This window comes from Elephas maximus, chromosome 14 (assembly GCF_024166365.1).
Source record: "Elephas maximus indicus isolate mEleMax1 chromosome 14, mEleMax1 primary haplotype, whole genome shotgun sequence".
In the NCBI taxonomy this organism is placed as follows: Eukaryota; Metazoa; Chordata; class Mammalia; order Proboscidea; family Elephantidae; genus Elephas; species Elephas maximus.
Genome location: NC_064832.1, coordinates 24,456,449 through 24,477,853, shown reverse-complemented (window position 1 = coordinate 24,477,853; position 21,405 = coordinate 24,456,449). Strand labels below are relative to the sequence as shown.

The 21,405-nt window shown below is 39.2% G+C and overlaps 1 protein-coding gene across 4 annotated transcripts in view; it reads left to right on the top strand.

The window, feature by feature from the left end:
* LOC126058277 (phosphatidylinositol 3,4,5-trisphosphate 3-phosphatase TPTE2-like) overlaps nt 1–21,405 on the top strand; it is a 310,242-nt gene that overhangs the window by 246,730 nt on the left and 42,107 nt on the right. The window contains exons 16-21 of one of the 4 annotated variants that reach the window (XM_049853315.1): nt 11,659–11,804; nt 13,044–13,113; nt 16,275–16,335; nt 17,343–17,424; nt 17,528–17,616; nt 20,189–20,250. In XM_049853315.1, coding sequence (XP_049709272.1) covers nt 11,659–11,804; nt 13,044–13,113; nt 16,275–16,335; nt 17,343–17,424; nt 17,528–17,616; nt 20,189–20,250 — 510 coding nt within the window. Of the gene's footprint in view, nt 1–11,658; nt 11,805–13,043; nt 13,114–16,274; nt 16,336–16,792; nt 17,425–17,527; nt 17,617–20,188; nt 20,251–21,405 lie in introns of those variants that run through there. The other 3 variants (XM_049853316.1, XM_049853317.1, XM_049853318.1) reach the window with 3 other exon arrangements.

Genomic DNA, 21,405 nt, shown 5'->3' with positions numbered 1-21,405 from the left:
TTTTGCTATTGTAAACAGAGCTGCAATAAACATGGGTGTGCATATATCTGTTCGTGTAAAGGCTCTTATTTCCCTAGGGTATATTCCGAGGAGTGGGATTTCTGGGTTGTATGGTAGTTCTATTTCTAACTTTTTAAGAAAACGCCAGATAGTTTTCCAAAGTGGTTGTACCATTTTACATTCCCACCAGCAGTGTATAAGAGTTCCAATCTCTCTGCAGCCTCTCCAACATTTATTATTTTGTGTTAGTTGTATGCACCAGATTCTAGTAGTGGCAGGGGGTCACACTCCAAGGGGGGCAGGATGCTGACAGCCTTCCCGCACATGCCAGTGAGGTAGGTGTGTTTCTATTCCTAAACTACTTTGGTGGGTGGGCTCTGCAGCTGTACCTGAGGCACCTAATGCTTGTACCTCTAAAGATTGGTAGGCGTCAGTATCCTCAGATCCCTTTGGCAGGTGACTAGGTGGTTTGGGTGGAGTTTCAGCCCTCATTTCCCCGTTGTGGATCAGTGAGAGCTCTGTATAATAGGTAGAGATATCAGACCTGGAAAACTTGTCTTTCCAGTGATCTGCTAAAACAATTACAGTCAGATCTCTATCAGAATTGCCTTTGCATTATAGTAGCCACCTTGTTCCCTTTAGGGATGATCCAAAGACTGTGGATCTCATATGCTTGGCTGGAGCTGGTTCTGTATTTTTATTCCAGTTTAGGGAAGTCAGGGAAGGATTTTTCATCCCTGGGTTTTTAGTAGCTGCTTCTCTCAATCAATGTGATTTTTACATCACCATAAACTAAAATTCAGTACATCATAAGCAATAACCTCCTTTCCACCTCCCTCCCATCCTTGGTAACCACTAATAACTTAGGTCTCTATACATTTGCCTTTTCTTGTCTTTTTATGTGAGATCATACAATATTTGTCCTTTCGTGATTGACTTATTTCACTCAGCATGATGTCTTCAAGCTCTGTCATGGATTGCAGTGTGTCTCCCCAAAATGCGTGTCAATTTGGCTAGGCTATGATTCCCAGTATTGTGTGATTGTCCACCATTTTGTCATCTGATGTGATTATCCTATGTGTTGTAAATCCTACCTCTATAATGTGAATGAGGCAGGATTAGAGGCAGTTATGTTAATGCGCCAGGACTCAATGTTTAAGATTTGGTTGTGTCTTGGGCCAGTCTCTTTAGAGATATAAAAGAAAGAAATGAGCAGAGAGACTTCGGGAGCTCATATACCAAGAAAGTAGAGCCAGGAGCGTGCATCCTTTGGACCTGGGGCCCCTGTGCTGAGAAGCTCCTAGAGCAGGGAAGATTGATGACAAGGACCTTCCCCCAGAGCTGACAGAAGGAGAAAGACTTCCCCTGGAGCTAGCACCCTACATTCGGACTTCTAGCCTCCTAGACTGTGAGAGAATAAATCTCTTTGTTAAAGCCATTCACTTGTGATATTTCTGTCATAGCAGCACTGGATAACTAAGAGGAAGCTCCTTCTGTATTGTAGCATATACCAAGACTTCATTTCTCCTACTGGCTGAGTAGTATTCCATTGTGTGGATGTACCACATTTTGTTTATCCATTCATCTGCTGATGGGCATTTAGGTTGTTTCTACCTTTCGGCTATCATGACTAGTGCTGCAGTGGACATTGTTGTACAAGAATCTGAGTCTCTGTTTTCAAGTCTTTTGGATATATACCTAGATGCAGAATTGCTGTTGTTAGGTGCTGTCGAATTGGTTCCAACTCATAGCCACCCTATGTACAACATAACAAAACACTGCCCTGTCCTGCACCATCTTTATAATCATTGTTATGCTTGAGCCCGTCATCGCAGCCACTGCATTAGTCCATGTCATTGAGGGGCTTCCTCTTTTTCACTGACCCTCTACCTTACCAAGCATGATGTCCTTCTCCAGGGACTGGCCCCTCCTGATAACATGTCCAAAGTATGTGAGACGTAATCTCATCATCCTCACTTGTAAGGCATATTCTGGCTGTGCTTCCTCCAAGACACATTTGTTCATTCTTCTGGCAGTCCATGATATATTCAATATTCTTTGCCAACACCATAATTCAAAGGCATCAATTCTTCCTTGGTCTTCCTTATTCATTGTCCAGCTTTTGCGTGCATATGAGGCAACTGAAAATACCATGGCTTGGGTCAGACACACCTTAGTCCTCAAGGTGACATCTTTGCTTTTTAACACTTAAAAGAGGTCTTTTGCAGCAGATTTGCCCAATGCAATTATATCATTTGATTTCTTGACTGTGCTTCCATAGGCATTGATTGTGGATCCAAGTAAAATGAAATCCTTGATGATGTGAATCTTTTTTTCATTTATCATGATGTTGCTTATTGGTCCAGTTGTGAGGATTTTTGTTTTCTTTACCTTGAGGTGTAATCCATGTTGAAGATTGTAGTCTTTGATCGTTATCATAAGTGCTTCAAGTCCTCTTCAGTTTCAGCAAGCAAGGTTATGTCATCTGCATATCACAGGTTGTTAATGAGCCTTCCTTCAATCCTGTTGCCACGTTCTTCTTCATATAGTCCAGTTTTCAGGTTATTTGCTCAGCATACAGATTGAAGAAGTATGGTGAAAGGATACAACTCTGATGCACACCTTTCCTGATTTTAACCACGCAGTATCCCCTTGTTCTGTTCAAAGGACTGCCTCTTAGTCTACATAATTGTTCATCATGAGCACAATTAAGTGTTCTGGAATTCCCGTTCTTTGCAATGTTATCCATAATTTGTTGTGAACCACATAGTCAAATGCCGTGGCATAGTCAATAAAATACAGGTAAGCTTCTTTCTGGTGTTCTCTGCTTTCAGCCCAGATCAATCTGACATCAGCGATGATATCTTGTTCCACATCCTCTTCTGAATCCGGCTTGAATTTCTGGCAGTTCCCAGTTGATGTAGTGCTGCAACTGCTTTTGAATGATCTTCAGCAAAATTTTACTTGGGTGTGATATTAATGATATATTTCAATAATTTATGCATTCTGTTGAATCGCCTTTCTTTGGAATGCACACAAATGTGAATCTCTTCCAGTCTGCTGGCCAGGTAGCTGTGTTCCAAATTTCTTGGCATAGAAGAGTGAGCACCTCCAACACTTCATCCATGTGTTGAAACATCTCAATTGGTATTCCGTCAATTCCTGGAGCTTTGTCTTTTGCCAACGCCTTCAGTGCAACTTGGACTTCTTCCTTCAGTGCCACCAGTTCTTGATCATATGCTACCTCCTGAAATGGTTGAACATCAACCAATTCTTTTTGGTCTAGTGACTCTGTGTGGGTATGGGGTGGTATGGCATGGAACAGCATGGCATGGCATGGCACGGCATGGTATGGTATGGTATGGCATGATATGGCGTGTGTATAGTAGCTGTGTTTTTAGTTTTTTGTGGAACCGCCACACCGTTTTCCACATTGGCTATACCATTTTGCATTCCCACCAGCAATGGATAAAGATTCAAATTTTCCCACATCCTCTCCAACATTTGTTATTTTCTGTGTTTTTTATCTTAGCCATCCTAGTAGGAGTGAAATTATATCTTATCGTGGTTTTGGTTTGCCTCTTTGATGGCTAAGGACTCTGAGCATCTCTTCATGCGTTGGTGGCCATTTGAATGTCTTCTTTGGTGAAATGTCTATTCCAGTCCTTTGCCCGTTTTATAATTGGGTTGTCTTTCTGTTGTTTAAGTTGTCAAAGTTTTATATATATTTTGTTTACTAGATTTTTATTGGCTACATGGTTTTCGAAGATATTTTCCTAGTCAGTAGCTTGTCTTCTCACTTTTTTTGTAGTCTTTTGATGAACAAAAGTTTTTAATTTTTATGAAGGTGTCATTTATTTATTTTATCTATCTTTTGCTGTTTGTGCTTTTGTGATTATATTAGATAGTCCATTGTTAAAAGCTAAGCCCAACAGCTTTGCCCCTGCATTTTCTTCTAAGAATTTTATGGTTTAATTCACACTTTTATGTCCTTAATCCATTTTGAATTTGTTTTTGTGTATGGTGTGAGGCATGGATCATATTTTATTTTTCTGCATGGAAATTGGAAATCCAATTTTCCCAGCACCATTTACTGAAGAGACTCTTCTTTCCCAATCAAAAGGACTTAGCACCCTTGTCAAAAATCAGTTGACCATAGATATGTAGATTAATTTCTGGACTCTCAATTCTATTCCATTGGTTTATGTGTCTATTGTTATACCCACATCAGGCTATTTAATATGTTTTAAAAGCAGTGCTGTAGCCGAATAATATGTTTTAAAATCAGGAAGTGCGAGTTCTCCTACTTTGTTCTTCTCTTTCAACATTGCTTTAGCTATCTGGGACCTCTTGCCATTCCATATAAAGTTGAGAATTGACTTTTCCGTTTCTGTAAAGAAGGCTGTTGGAATTTTGATCAGGATTGTGTTGAATCTATAGATCAGTTTGGGTAGTATTGACATCTTAACAGTACTAAGTTTTCTAGTCCATGAACAAGAACCATCTTTCTATTTATTTAAGCCTTCTTTAATCTCTTTCAGCAGTGCTTTATAATATCCATTGTATAAGTCCTAAATTTATTCCTAGGTATTTTATTCTCTTTGATGCTTTTGTAAATGAAATTGTTTCTTTAATTTCCCATTCAGATTTCTCACTGCTGATGTCCCATAGGGTTTTCTGGGCTCTAATGTTTAAGGGAGCAGATCGCCAGGTCTTTCTCCCACACAGCTGCTGGGTGGGTTCAAACCACCAACCTTTTGCTTAGCAGCCAGGCACTTAACCATTGTGCCACCAGGGCTCCTTTATACCCACATATACACACATGTATACAATGCACAATTACATATGTGTGTATATTTGTGTGTACATGTATGTATGTACATACAAACCTGCATATATGTATGTCATTGCTAGGTGTGTTGAGTAAGTTCCATCTCATGCATGCAGAGTAGAACTGCTCCATAGGGTTTTCATGGCTATGACATTTTCAGAAGCATATCCACAAGGCCTTCTTTCGAGGCGCCTCTGGGTGGGTTCAAAATGCCAACCTTTTGTCTAGAAGTCGAGCGCTTAACCATTTGTGGCACCCAGGGAATCATGCATATACATACATAAATTATTATATTTCATTGAGGCATAACAAACACTGTAAATTCCACTAATCTTAAATGTGTGTATTGAAATTTTATATATTTACATACCTATGTAAACAACATTTCTAACAATGAATAAGACATTTCCTGACCTCCAGAAAGCTTTCTTCATGTCCCTTTCCAGTCAATATCCCAACACACTGCAGGAAACTATTATTCTGACTTCTGTCACCACAGATTAGTTTTACTTTTTCTTGAATTTCACTTAGGTAGAATCATACAGTATATCTTTTGTGAGTGTTTTTTTTTGTGTGTGTGTGTGTGTGTGCTCAAAATAAATTCTGTGAGAGTAATCCATGTTGTTGTGTGAACCTGTAGTTCATTTTTACTGCTGAATAGATTACATTGTTTGAATTGCTACAATTTATTTATTCATTTGACTGTTGATGGACTTTTTGGATTATTTTTATTTGGGGACTATTATGAATGAACATCTTTATATATATGTTTTTTGATAGATATATATATTTAAGTATCCCCCTATGTGAAGTGCCTATTAAGGGTTTTTCCCATTTTTTAATTGAATTGTTTGTTTCTTATTGATTTGTAACAGTTCTTTATGTATTTTGGATAAATGTCCTTTGTTGGACATTTGCCCTGCATGTATTTTCTCCTGGCCTGTGGCCTTCTGGTTCTTTTTATGAGTAGAAGTTCTTATTGGTACTTTCAATGAGCGGACGTTCTTAATTTTAATGAAGTCAATATATCAATTTTATATGTTTAGCATTTTTGTGTTCTGATTAAGAAATATTATCTGACCCCAAATTATGAACATAATCTCCTATCTTTGCTTCTAAAGTCTTTGTTGTTTTACCTTTCATGTTTAGGTCTATGATTAATTTCCATTTAATTGTGGTATAAGATTATCAAAGTTGTCAAGATTCGTATTTTCTCATATAGCTATAGACTACCCTTTCCCCTATGAATTGCAGAGGCACATTTTTTGTAAATCAAGTAAGCTCTATGTACGGGTCTGTTTTTGTACTCTGTCTTCTGTTCCACTGATCTATTTATCTGTCCTTGAGCCCAAATCACAATGTTTTATATATTGTGACTTTATATTAAGTCTTGAAAACTTGTGTATAAATCTTTAAAACTGTCTTGGCTATTCTAGACTCTTTGAATTTCCATATAAATTTTGTAAAATTTACACACACACAAGCCTTGCTGGTATTTTAACTTGGAAGACATTGACCATATAGCTTAATTTGGTGAGAACTGACACCTAAAAATATTGTCTTCCAGTCCATAAACATAGTATAGCTCATTTCAGTATATAGGTTTTGCATGTTTTTGTTATTTTTATTCCTAGGTATTTGATGCTTTTGATGCTATTTTAAAATTTAATTTTCTAATTATTTTCTACCTGTATATAGGAATACAGTTTATTTTTATATTTTGACCTTGTACCCAACACCCTTCATAAATTCATTCATTCATTGTAATAATTAATTTTTAGACTCCTTGGGATTTTCCTAGGTATACAATCGTGTAATGGTACTACTTTCCACTTTTTATACCTTTTGTTTATTTTTCTTTCTTTATTGAATTGTCTAGGACCTCCACTATATTGGTGAATAGAAGTGTTAAGAGTATAAAACCTTGGAGGGCATTGAGCTTATGTTAATAGTGATGGAATATTTTGGGAAATGATAGCTATTATGGTGGCACAACATGAAAAATATAGTCAATGTCGTTGAATTGTAAATGTGAAAGTTGTTTTATTGGCAAATATATTGGTGCGTATGTTTTTACCAGAATTAAAAAAAAAAAAACAGTAGAGAGGCTTTCCTTGTTCCCAAACTTAGGTGGAGAGAATTCAACACTTCATCGTTAGAAGTAATATTTTCTATAGGCTTTTTGTAGCTGTCCTTTATTAGGTTAAGAAAGTTCCATTTTAGGGAGGCAGAGCCAAGATGGCACTATAGACAGAAGCACCATGCAGTCTCTTTGCAGCAAAGATCTGAAAAAGTAAGTAAAACAGATAAAAACGTCAATCCTCCAACCTTAAGCATAAAATGAAGGGATAAAGAACTCAGTCAAGCACCAAATAGAATAAGAAACTGACAGAGACCAGAGAATGAGGAGAGGTATGGAGCGAAAGTCCCCTACCAGCTAACACAGCATGGATTCATCATCTTGGACTACAACCACCAAGGACCACAAACAGGAAGTATGGGAAGGCAACTTCACGGAGTTCCCAACAGGAGACAGAGCACCCAGTTGCCAGGGATACACACTGTTGCATCCCCCACCCTTCTCCCTCTACCCAGCCTCTGCTGCTTTCCAACGGGCCACGCTCACTTGGCCAGAGAGACATCAGGTCACTGCCACCCACGTCTGCCCTGACCCCAGTGACTGGTTCCCTCTGTGTCATGTTTTCTTTCTTTTTTTGGCTTTTTTTGTTTCTTCCTTCTTTTGTTTTTTTTTCCTTTTATTGTACTTTAGGTGAAAGTTTACAGCTCAAGTTAATTTCTCATGCAAAAATTTATACACATATTGTTATGTGACAGTAGCTGCAATCCCTACAATGTGACAACACACTCCCCCTTTCTATCCCAGGTTTCCTGTGTCCATACAACCAGCTCTTGTCCCTTTCTGTCTTCTCATCCTGCCTCCGGACAGGAGCTTCCCATTTGGTCTCATGTATCTGCTTGGACTAAGAAGCACACCCCTCATGTGTATTATTTTTTGTTTTATATTCCTGTCTAATCTTTGCCTGAAGGGTGGGCTTGGGGAATGGTTTTCGTTCTGGGTTAACAGAGCATCTGGGGGCCATGGCTTTGGGGATTCCTCCAGTCTCAGCCAGACCATTAAGTCTGGTCTTCTTATGTGAATTTGAGTGCTGTTCCACACTTTTCTCCCGCTCCATCCGGGACTCTCTGTTGTGATCCCTGCCAGGGCAATCATTGGTGATAGCCAGGCATCATCTAGTTCTTCTGGTTTCAGGCTGATGGAGTCTCTGGTTTATGTGACCCTTTTCTCTCTTGGGCTAATATTCTCCCTGTGTCTTTGGTGTTCTTCATTCTCCTTTGCTCCAGGTGGGTTGGGAAAAATTGATGCATCTTAGATGGCTGCTCGTAAGCTCTTAATACCCCAGACACCACTCACAAAATGGGCTGCAAAACATTTTCTTGATAAACTTTGTTATGCCAACTACCTAGATGTCCCCTGAAACTATGGTCTCCAGACTCCTACCCTTGCTACTTTTTCCCTCGAAGTGTTTGGCCGTGTTCAGGAAACTTCTTAGTTTTTGGTTTAGTCCAGTTGTGCTGACTTCCCCCATATTATGTGTTGTCCTTTCCTTCACCTAAGATAATTCTTGTCTACTATCTAATTCCCCTCTTCCTCCCTCCCCAACCTCATAACCATCAAAGAATGTTTTCTTCTGTGTTTAAAATTTTTTTGAGTTCTTATAATAATGGTCTCATACAATGTCCTTTTGCAACTAATTTCACTCAGTATAATAACCTCCAGATTCATCCATGTTGTGAGATGTTTTGTAGATTCATCATTGTTTTTTATTGTTGTATAGTATTCCATTGTGTGTATGTACCACAATTTGTTTATCCGTTTATCTGTTGTTGGGCGCCTAGGTTGTTTCCATCTTTTTGCTATTGTGAACAGTGCTGCAATGAACATGGATGTGCGTATATCTATTCATGTGATGGCTCTTATTTCTCTAGCACATATTTCAAGAAGTGAGATTGCTGAATAGTATGGTACTTCTATTTCTAGCTTTTAAGGATGCGCCAAATTGATTTCCAAAGTGATTGTACTATTTTACATTCCTATCATCAGTGCATAAGTGGTCCAGTCTCTCCACAACCTCTCTGCTGAATGTCCTCTTTGATGAAGTGTCTGTTCGTATCCTTTGCCCATTTTTTAATTGGGTCATTTGTCTTTTTGTTGGTGATGTGTGGCAGCATCTTGTAGATTTTAGAGATTAGACCCTGATTGGATATCTTGTAGCCAAAATTTTTTTTCCTGTCTATGGGTTCTCTTTTTACTCTTTTGGTAAATTCTTTTGATGAGCATAAATGTTTGATTTTTAGGAGCTCCCGGTTACCTAGTTTCCCTTCTGGTGTGTGTGCATTGTTAGTTATGGCTTGTACTCTGTTTATGTCATGTATTAGGGCTCCTAGTATTGTCCTTATTTTTCTTCTGTGATCTTTATCATTTTAGATTTATGTCTTTGATCCATTTTGAGTTAGTTTTTGAACATGGTGTGAGGTATGGGTCTTGTTTCATTTTTTTGCAGATGGATATTCAGTTATGCAGCACCATTTGTTAAACAGAGTGTCTTTTTCCCATTTAACAGACTTTGGGCCTTTGTCAAGTATCAGCTGCTCATAGCTGGACGAATTTACATCTGGATTCTCAATTCTGTTTCATTGTTCTATGTATCTGTTGTTTAGCATTACTTGTAATTTTGGTTTGGTTGTTACAAATTCCCTTAGCTTCTGTTTATCTGCAAATGCCCTAATTTCACCATCATTTTTGAGAGACAGTTTTGCTGGATATAAAATTCTTGGCTGGTATCTTTTTTTTTTTCCTTCACAGCTTTATAAATGTCATCCCATTTCGTTCTTGCCTGCGTGGTTTCTGCTGAGTAGTCAGAGTTTAGTCTTACTGACTCTCCTTTGTAAGTGACTTTTCATTTATCCCTAGCTGCTCTTAAAATTTTCTCTTTATCTTTAGTTTGGCAAGTTTAGTTATAATATTTCATGGTGACTTTCTTTTTGGATCTACTCTCTGTGGGGTTCAATGAGCCTCTTGGATAGATATCTTCTCATCTTTCACAATATCAGGGAGGTTTTCTGCCAGCAAGTCTTCGACAATTCTTTCTATTCTTTCTGTCTTCTTCCCCACCCCACTCCACCCCATTCTGGTACTCCAATATAGGTTATTCCTCTTGACACAGTCCCACATAATTCTTAGGCTTTCTTCATTTTTTTAAATTCTTTTATCTAATTTTTCTTCAAATAAGTTGGCGTCAAGTGCTTTATCTTCAGTCTCACTAATTCTAACTTCCATTTCCTCAATTCTGCTCCTGTGACTTTCTATTGAGTAGTCTAATTCTGAAATTTTATTGTTAATCTTTCAGATTTCTCTTTGCTGTCTCTCTATGGATTCTACCAGCTTGTTAAATTTGTCATTCTGCTCTTGTATAGCTTTCCTAAATTCCTCTATTGTTTTGTCTCTGTGTTCCTTGGCTTGGTCTGTGTTTTGCCTGATCTCTTGAAGAGCTCTTTATATTAATCTTTTGAATTCTACCTCTGGTAATTCCAATACTTCTCTTCCTCCAGGAGGTTTCCTGGTTCTTTGTTTTGGTCACTTGCTGGAGCCGTCAGGGTCTGCCTTTTATGATTCAATATTGACTATTGTCTCTGATCCATTAATAAGTTACTCTATTTATTTATTTTATGTTTGCTTACTATATCTTACCTTCTTGTTTTGTTTCATTTTGATGTGCACAAATAGGCTGGGCATGTGAGCTGCTTTGGTTATTGGCACTTTTGAAGCTCTCACGTTCTGTGACCAGGTGGTTAGAGCTGCTACTAGGTGTGTGAGCCCAGGAGCCTATTTATATTTCTTGTGTGGATTCAACTCAAGTGTCCAGGTCATTGGTCACTGAGTGTGTGGTGTAGGCTCTCAGCTATAGCCTTACATGGGCAGGGCTACGTAGCAGTGATTGGAGTGGACACTGGTGTCTGGCTGTAGTAGGAGGTTATGTGCTGAGCAAGGTAGGGGGCTGACGGCTGCCCCTGAGTGCCTAAGTGGAAAACATGTCCCTGTCCCCTAGAGCATGTTGGTGTGTGGGTTTTGCAGCTGGACTTTGGGCACCCAGTGCTTTTGGCTGTAAGTCCTGGGAGGCACACTTGTTCTCAGACCCCTGTCATGGTTGGTGAGGTGGATTGGATGAAGCTGCCAGTTCTCAGGCCCTGATGTGGGTGAGGACCCTTCTTGATGGACAAAGCAGTGTCAAATGTCATAAATCTGCCACTCCCCTTAGTTGTTGCAGTTGAAAATAGACTTCAAGTATATACCCTGTTCCACTATGCTAATGAGGGCCTATGTTGTTGAATGGGCACACACAGGTCTAGGCAGGGGTGAAACACATTCAAAGTCATGAACCCCTCATGCCTGTGCCTAGGCAGAGGGGCAGTGCCTGCCCTGAGTTCCCAGCTTTGTGGGCATGGCGATCTTTTAAAATCACAAGACTGGTTTGGGCACTGTTAACCCTAAGCTCCCAGATTAGGGAAGCTGGTGGCCTCCTTTTTTTGTTTGTTCTTTTTTTATTTGTTCCCTCCCCAAAGCCTGGAGACAGAGCTGGGTGTAACGGGTCCCACAACTGCTGAACACTGCTGGACCAGCACCAGAGCAGAGCGGGGAAGGGGCAGATAAAGGCAAGACAGGTACTTCTCCGTTATGGAAGTGCCATTGAGGAAAGGGTTATTTTGATCCTGTGTGGTACGTTAGACGCTTGCACTGAATTTTTCAGATCCAGCGCTGCTTCCCCTGGCTCTGGAGGCTCATGCAGACTCTCCACTGCTTGGTTTCTCCTGATGTGGCAAAACGCATCCCAATTGCCACTACTTGCCTCAGCTCACGTGCACCAAAGGATCCAGCCTGCAGGGTGCCAGCTAAGTCAAGTCTCTATTGCTTTGTTTGTGTGTTCCTTGGCTTGGTCTGAGTTTTGCCTGATATCCCTCCTGATCTCTTGGAGAGCTCTGTATATTAGTCTTTTGAATTCTATCTCAGGTAATTCCATGACCTTATCTTCCTCTGGAAGGTTTCCAGGTTCTTTATTTTGTTTGTTTGCTGGAGCCTTCTTGACCTGCTTCTTTATGTGATTTGGTATTGACTGTTGTCTCTGAGCTGTCAATAAGTTATTATTTTTGTTTATGGTATGTTTGTTTACTGTCCTACCTTCTTTTTTTTTTTTTTTGATATGCCCAAGTAGGCTGGGCATGTGAGCTACTTTGTTTATTGGTGTCTTTGAAGCTGTCATGTCCTGTCTCCAGGCAGTTAGAACAGCTACTAGGTATGTGAGCCTGGGAGTCTGTTCACTTCTCTTGTATGTGTGCAACATAGGTGACCAGGTCATTGGTCACCAGGTGTGTGGTGCAGACTCTTACCTACAATCCTATGCAGGCAGGGCTGCTTAGGAGTGTTTGGAGCAGGCACAGATATCTGCCTGCAGTAGGGTGCTATCTTTGGAGCAAAGTAAGGGGCTGACAGCTACCCCCAGGTGCCTGGGTGGAGGGTATGTCCCTGTCCCCTAAAGCACATGGTTGGGGGGGTGTTGCAGCAGGTCCTTGAGCACCCGGTGCTGTTGGCTGCAGGGACTGCAGGCACCACTTATTCACAGACCTCTGTCATGGGTAGCTAGATGGAGTGGGTGGTACTACCAGCCCTCAGGCCCCTGTTGTGGGTGGGTGAGGTCCCTACTTAATGGGCAGTGTGATATCAAATGTCACGAATCTACAGCTCCCCCTTGGCTACTGCAGTTGAAAATGGGCTTCAGGTATATGCCCTATTGTTTTATGCTAATGAGGGCATGTGGTGTTGAACGGCCCACTCAGGTCTAGGCAGGGGTGAAGGGCACTGGAAGTCTGTGGACCCCTGTGCCAGTGGCTGAATGAAAGGACAGGACCTCCTGACCCACCCTGAGTTCCTGGCTTAGGAGGTGTGGCGTGTTTTAAAGCAGTGAGACTGGTGTGGGCCTGGATAGCCCTGAGTTCCAGTTTAGGGTATGTGGCAGTGGTTGAATACTGCCAGACTGGTGTTGGAGCAGAGGGGGGTGGGGGGTGGGTGAAGCTTCCGGGGGGAGGGGTTATTTTGCCCCTGTGCGGTACGTTAGACACTTGCACTTAACTTTCACAGGTCCAGTGCTGCTTCCACTAGGCTCCGGAGGCTTGAGCAGAATCACATCTCCCTGGCTTCATCCTACATGGTGAGATGCATCCCGAACACTACTGCTCACCTCACCCCATGTGTGCCAGCTGAACCACCCAGCAGGGTGCTGGCAACCTTGCAACTGGCACTTTTTGTTGCTTTTGGATTGTCTCTCCTTCCCTCTGTCTCTCAGTCCAACTCATCAGCTTTGTCTTTGATGATCAGGGCTCCTAGATTGTCATATATAATCAATTCATTTGTTTTTTCTGGTCTTTATTGTAAGAGGGACGACAGGCAGCATCTGACTATTCCACCATCTTCGCCTCACCTATATTGTTTGGTTTTAAGAAGACTTCAGGGGATACTTTTGGTTTAAGGTTTAAAGATTATCTCAGGGCAATAGTTTCAGGGGTTCATCCAACCTTAATGGCTCCAGGAAGTACAGAGTCCATGAGAATGTGAAATTCTGGTCTGTATTTTCTCCCTTTTGATCAGGATTCTTTTATGATATCTTTGATCAAAATGTTCAGTAACGGTAGCCAAGCACCATCCAGTTCTTCTGGTCTCATGGCAAAGGAGGCAGTTGTTCATGAGGCAATTAGCCTCACATTCCATATCCTCCTTCTATCCGTGACCCTCGTACACCCATATTCATTGCAGTGCTATTCACAATAGCCAAAAGGTGAAAAACAACCTAAATGTCCACCAACAGATGAATGGATAAAAAAATGCGGTACATACATACAATGGAATAATACTCAGCCAGTAGGAGAAATGATGTCTTGATACATGCTATAATATGTATGGAGCTTAAAGACATTTTATGCTGAGTGAAATAAGTCAATTACAAAAGGACAGATCTTGTATGACCTCACTTATGTAAAAAGACAAGAAAAGGCAAAAGTATAGAGAATACAGTATATTAGTGGTTACCAGGGGTTGGTGGGAGGGGGAAAGAGGGGATTAATGGTGATGGAAATATCACATTGATTAAAGGTAGGGCTGCACAGCCAGTTATTATAATTGCTGTCAATAAGTAGTACACCTTGAAAAAGTTGTGCAAAAGTTGTGTGATAGATATATTTGCAACAATGGCAAGAAAAAAAAAGAGTAACTGCTGAGGCTGCTTATGTACAACTAAAACCTCATAGGATTTGGTATCTTGGTTTGGAGGTTTAGGGTCATGGTTTCATGGAACACAGTTAACTGGCCTAATAACACGTTAAGTGCTTCTGTTCCACCTCCTAGTTCACTGCATGGTGCCTAGGGTCTTAAAAGCTTGCAAACAGCCATCCAAGGCACAATTGGTCTCTATTTGCCTGGAGTGTGAATATTTTTAAGGTTCTTATATTGGAAATGCTGGTGGCGTAGTGGTTAAGTGCTACAGCTGCTAACCAAGAGGTTGGCAGTTCAAATCCACCAGGTGCTCCTTGGAAACACGATGGGGCAGTTCTACTCTGTCCTATAGGGTCACTATGAGTCGGAATCAACTCAACAGCAGTGGGTTTGGTTTTGGTGAGTATATATTACCAAATTGCCATCCAAGGGATTGTATCAGCAATAAATCATAGGATTTATTTTTATGCCATATTTGCTACCAATGAATTTTCTCATTAAAAAGGAAAGGGATCATTTCATGGGTAAAAATAATATTTCATTGTTATTTTGATTTATTTATTGGTATGGCAGAATATTTATCTATATAAGTTGATAGCTACTTGGATTTTCTCTTTTGTGAATTGTTTATTGATGACCTTAGCCCATTATTGTATAGGATGAGGGAGGTAGGTATTCTTTAAGCTGTTAATGAATTATTAATTTATTATACTAGGTATATTCCCCATTCATTCATTTTTATTGAAAAATCTTGCACCTATTGTTTGTTTATTGTATTTTGGCAATTTTTTAAACAAAAATATCAAATTTTTATGTAGTCAAACCTAAACCTATGGATCATGCATTGACTCAACACTTCATTCTTCCTCATCCAAAAAACTCATAAATGTTCAGTTGAATTTCTTAGAGATGGTTGTAGTTTGTTTTTAATATTTGATTTTTCAGTCCATCTGGATTTTATTTTGGTGTAAGAGCTTTCATGAAGTTTTGAAGCATATAAGGCCATTTACGCCTTTCCTTCTATTATGTGGGAAACCCTGGTGGTGCAGTGGTTAAGAGTTTGGCTGCTAACCAAATGTCAGCAGTTTGAATCCACCAGGCACTCCTTGGAAACCCTGTGGGGCAGTTCTACTCTGTCCTATAGGGTCACTATGGACTGGAATTGACTTGACGGCAATGGGTTTTGGTTTTGTATTATGCAGACCCAGAGTATTCACCTTTTTGACTTAATTACTTCCTCCTGACAGAGATACCCAGTTTAACGAATTTATCACTTTGATTTCTTAGTTTTTCTTTTTCTGCAATATTAAGCCAGTAAACATTTCTACGAGGGTACTGTATTAAACAGCTTTTAAACTTGTGACAGGCGTTTTTGTTGTTGCACAAAGGCACATACTCGTGTGCGTGTATTTCAGATGGACAAGGTTGCTGGATTGGTATGGTGTTATTAACTGTGTTTTAAACAATAACCACTATTTCTTATTTTTAAAGTTATATACATATATATAACTATTGAAATTTATTATATATATGTAAAATATATATAATACACACAGAGATTCCTTTTAAAAAACGAGAAAACACAGATGAACCAAAAAATAAAATGTCTCCATGGTGCCACCACTTATATAAAATGTTATATAATCTATTTATCTTTTTTATTATACATGCACATACACAATCATATTTTTGTGCTTATTCATTTAAATAGTGCTTAAGTAGACTGTCATATCCAGATAATTATCTAAAAGATACATTTATTCAGATTAAATCTAAACAATAACCGTATATTACTGTGAATTAATCAGGTGGAACAAAATTCTTTAAAGCTGGTTAGCCTTCTAATTTCCTTCTCTGATAGTTTTACCAGTGTGTATTTAGGATGGAGTTAGTCAGAGAAGCCAAGCACACTTTGTGGGCTATTTGAAAACCTGTCCATGGGTTAGATATGACTTGGACTGTACATACCCTCATATTCTCTGAACCACCCCAGAAGGTACGAAGTGAGGGACAAATGAATTAGATAACCATTTTAGGTTACTCCTAGGAAATGGCTTATGTTGATGCCATGTGGATATGTAAGATACGTGTCTGTCTTTTTAGGAAGTTGTACGCTTCCTGGATACCAAACATCAAGACCATTATATGATCTACAATCTCTGCAGTATGTACATGACTAGATATTTTGCTACTCTAGTTAGAAAACAGATTGCTGCATTTAAGAGGATGATTCAGCTTTTACATTTCATTGAATCAAGCGTTTGGTGGTAGTAGAGTATGCATTCAAAAATCCCCATCTTGCATTGCCCCAGTTGGTAGGAGATGATAGTTCAATATGCAGAATGCCCCGTGGGAAGGGGGCTAGCAGACTGTCATGGTCAAAGAGGCTGGAGTGGAGGTGGAACAATTTTAGGGAAAATCTGCTCTAGTGGTATTAGGTTTAGAAAAATCTCTGTTTTTCCTGCCAGATTGTGTTTTAAGGAAACACAGACCATTGAACAAATGCATTCTCTAACCAATTAGGGTTGGACTGTGAGCAGAACATGCCCCTATATGGAAAAACACACTCTAGAAAACAGAAGGTACCTCAGCTTACTTCTCGCCCCTGCCCCCCACCTTTACATGTATATTTATAAATAGATCATTTTAGGGAGCGGGGGTAGACAAGCATTTTGGTCAGCCACATTTGCTTCTGCTCCATGGTTTCTAACTATCCTACAAAAATATAAGGAGTAGTCTTCAAGAGGAGCCCTGGTGGCACAGTGGTTAAGAGCTACAGCGAGCTACAACTACTAACCAAAAGGTTGGCAGTTCAAATCCACCAGCGGCTCCTGTTGGGCAGTTCTACTCTGGCCTATAGGGTTGCTATGAGTTGAAATTGACTCGACAGCAATGGATTTTTATGGAGTCTTCTAGAGAGTTGAAAGTGAGGCCTGTTAAATAAAGCAAAATATGTTGGGCTTGTGATTTTAAGATTACCAGAGATGGACAAGTGCTACTATCCTTATGTTTTTGAGACCTTTATCTTCCTTTTAGGGCAGGAAGAGCCATCAGAAAAGCTTCTTTTGTAGGTGAATAGGGAGGTTCTAATATAAAAGTATAAATCTTCATAACTTGATCATTTACTGTTTCTCAGGTACAGAGATAAGGCCTTTGTATCGTTTGTTTTAGGTGAAAGAGGTTATGATCCTCGGTACTTCCATCATAGGGTACGTAGAATCATGATTGATGATCACAATGTACCCTCTCTGAGGTAAGTTTTATGCTAAGCTGGCCATGAGAAGGGGGCTACATACATTGGGCCTTGATTTTTTGAACTATTTTAATTCAACTGAAAATCTTCCATTTGCAATCAGTGAGATGGTGGAGTTCACAAAGGAAGTAGATGAGTGGATGGCTGAAGATGACCAAAATATCGTAGTGATTCACTGTAAGGGGGGAAAAGGTAATAGCATTTTTCTTTTAATTTTGTTTTTCTAAAGAAATTTGAAGAATGCTTTAAAGTGCATCAACAATACACATATTGCTATTAATAAGCATTAATAGTTGTTAAAATTTATTAATATTAACTTCAAGACTGAAGGAAGGGGAAGAGAGAGGGAAGGAGGAGAGAGAGGGAAGAATATAGGAAGAAAATAATCGAAGAACTGAGTATTTTCTCTTGTTCATTAACTATTTGGATTTCTTCATTTTTTTATATGCCAATTTATATCTGTCAAAATGAAATCATGTTTAACTTTAGAAACTGTCAGATCACTTTTTATTTTATTTAAGGTTGTTCTTAAACTTCGTGAGAACAATCTACAGTTAAAGAAGCTAACGCAGATGCTATTTCAAAAACCAAAAGTTGTACTAGTTTTTTTATAGTGTAACAATACGAAGAAGTTGATTTTGGTAGGGGTAAAATGAAAGCGGAAAGAAAAAGTTCATAAATCCATGGGGACCATCGTTTCAGGGACCATCTAAGTCAACTGGCATGATAGTTTATAAAGAAAATGTTCTACATCCCACTTTAGTGAGTAGTGTCTGGGGGTCTTAAAAGTTTGTGAGCAGCCATCTAAGATACACCTATTGGTCCCATCCTACCCGGAGCAAAGAAGAATGAAGAAAACCAAAGACACAAGGAAAATACTACCCCAAAGGACTAAAAGACCAAATGAACCAGAGAATCCATCAGCCTGAGACCAGAAGAACTAGATGGTACCTGGCTGCCACAAATGACTGCCCTGACAGGGAACACAACAGAGTCCTGGACGGAGCAGGAGAAAAATGTAAAACAGAATTCAAATTCACATAAAAAGACTAGACTTAATGGTCTGACAGAGACTGGAGGAACCCCCGAAACCATGGCCCCAGACACTCTGTTAACCCAGAACTGAAACCATTCCTGAAGCCCATTTTTCAGACAAAGATTAGACAGGCCTGTAAAACAAAAAATAATACATGTGAGGAATGCGCTTCTTAGTTCAATCAAATATACAAGACCAAATGGGCAGCTCCTGTCCAAAATCAGGATGAGAAGGCAGGAAGGTACAGGAACCGGATGAATGGACGCAGGGAACCTAGGGTGAAGAGGGGGAGTGTGCTGTCATATTGTGGAAATTGCAACCAATGTCACAAAACAATGTGTATAAATTATTGAATAAGAAATTAACTTGAGCTGTAAACTTTCACCTGACGCACAATTAAAAAAAAAAAAGTTTATAAATCCAACTAATTTAAGTTCTATTAGATTTTCTCTTATCCAAGCTTTAGGCTTTTAATAATCACCTAAGCATTTTTGACAAATATAAAGAATTACACTTTTGGAGGGCTGTAAAACAGGCTTTATATTGATTTCTGGGGCAATACGACACTGTCAAACTGCCTTTTATAACTGAGTAGAATCAAGTTTTCGTCTTACTAAAGAACTAGTTTCAAGCCCCCTAAATATATTGAAATTTTTCGTTTTTTTACATTTGTATCTTTAATCTAGTTGGAATGTGGGGGTGGGAGGGATTTTTCCCATGTGAATAGCCAATTGTCCTAACACCCTTTGTTGCATGCTCATTTATTCTCCATTGACTTATAATTCTTTCTTAGTCACATACCAGGTGTCCACCAATGTCTGGGACTGTTTCTGAGCTCTCCAAACTGCCTTGTTGTAGTTTCTACAGCTTCGTGTTCTGTCTTGATAATGTTGGAATTGCTCCAGATTTTCTTGGAGCTTTACTCTTCCGTACAGTTTTTAGAATGATTTCATCAAGTTTCACGATAAAATATTCAGAATTTTTATTGGAACTGCATTGAATTTATAGATTACAAGAATTGATAGCTTTGAAATATTGAGTTGTATATGGGATATCTTTCTCTTTATTTGAATAATTTTATCTGCCCTTCAGAGCCCTGGTGGCACAGTGGTTGAGAGCCACAGCTGCTAACCAAAAGGTCAGCAGTTGGAATCCACCAGCGGATCCTTGGAAACCCTATGGGGCAGTTCTGCTCTGTCCTAGAGTGTCACTGTGAATCAGGGTCAACTTGACAACAACGGGTTTAGTTTTTTTTTGTTGTTGTTGTTGTTTTTAATTTGCCCTTCAATAACATTTTATGCTTTTCTTCATAATGGTCTTACACATTTTTTGTTAAATTCATTCCTAGACACATTGCTACTGCAAATGGAATCTTTTTTTCAATTACTTTTGGGTTGTTTTCAGTTTGGGCTATTATAAATAATGCTGCTATGAAATACATGTTTCTGGAACTTGTGCCCTCATTTCTGTTGAGTATACGCTTCAGACTGAAATTGCTATGTCTTAGGGTAATGAACCTTGAGTTTTAATACATAACACCATCTGTTCACCAGAATAGTTGAACCACTGGCACTATATGAATTTTCCAAGAGTTCCAAAAATATTTCATCAACATTTAGAATTATCAGTCTTTTTACTTTTAGACATTGGGTGGGTATGTAGTGGTATCTTATGGTTTTCACGAATACTAACTTTAACAATGGTTTCTTGAACTAATTTCTTTTCTAGGGAGAACTGGAACCATGGTTTGTGCCTGCCTCATTGCTAGTGAAGTATTTACAACCGCAGAGGTATGAGAGCTGTTACTAAAATTCTGACTCATGCTCATTGAATTTGCTAGTTCTGAGATGCAACTGGTAGGATGTTAAGATGATTCTTTGAATCATGGTACTTAAGTGGAAATTGTAATTGGAGGGAGTTATTGGGAAGCCTGGTTTTGATACTTGTTTAACGTGCACTAGTTAGTAATTGATCTAGTACCTCTCACTAGGGTGAAGTGAGGGAGGCAGCTACCTCCATACAAAATTGAAGGGAGTGCCAAAAATCTGAGTAATCAAGATAAGTCATATTTTTATACAATATTTTAAAAAATCAAAACGAATGCAAAAACTCCATGATGAACACAGTATCAACGTTTTCAATAAAAACAGAATCTGACAGAGCCGGAATTAGGATGAGGCCAGTAAGGCTGAGTTATGCAAGTGCAAAAAAACCCAGCAATCAAGATGTCTCAGCCACCTCACCCGGGTCATGGCAGAAAGAAGACTGAGGACCCTGCTTTCAAAGGTAGAAACAGCTCACTCTGTCTCCTCAGAAATTTCCAGAGGTTATAGACCTAACATATTTTGATTATGCAAAAACAGTAACATTCAGGACAAGCTTTGTTCTGAATTAGAAAATGATGCTTCTTATTTACCTAGAACTTCTGAGGATATTCAAGATTCTTTGGAGAATTTATCTAATTAATCTTGATATACTTCTTCTGAGGAGACAGAGTGGGCTGTTTCAACCTTTACAAGCAGGGTCCTCAGTCTCCTTTGTGCCATATTGTCCCTGACTCAGGATATGGTCTAGAGAAGAAAGGCTATGGCTTATGCCCAATGCCCAGCACCCTTAATTCCACCACTTGCTTTTTTTTTTTCTGAATTGAGACACACAAGTTTTGAAAATTGGTGCTCTAAGACAGTGTTTTACAAACTGTGAATCCTGATCTATTAGAAAAAAACAAAAAAATCAATGTATTGGGTTGTGACCAGCATTTTTTTTTAAAAAATGAATAGATTAGAAAATATCAAAAGGTAAGTATTGTTTTGTGAATGTTTGTTTCAGTTATGTGTGTATGTATGTTTGTCTGATAGGTTTATTAATGTGGACGTGTAGATTATAGCTTAAAATATAAAATGTTTGAAAGCCACTGATCTAGAGCCCTAGACTGAGAGCCAGGA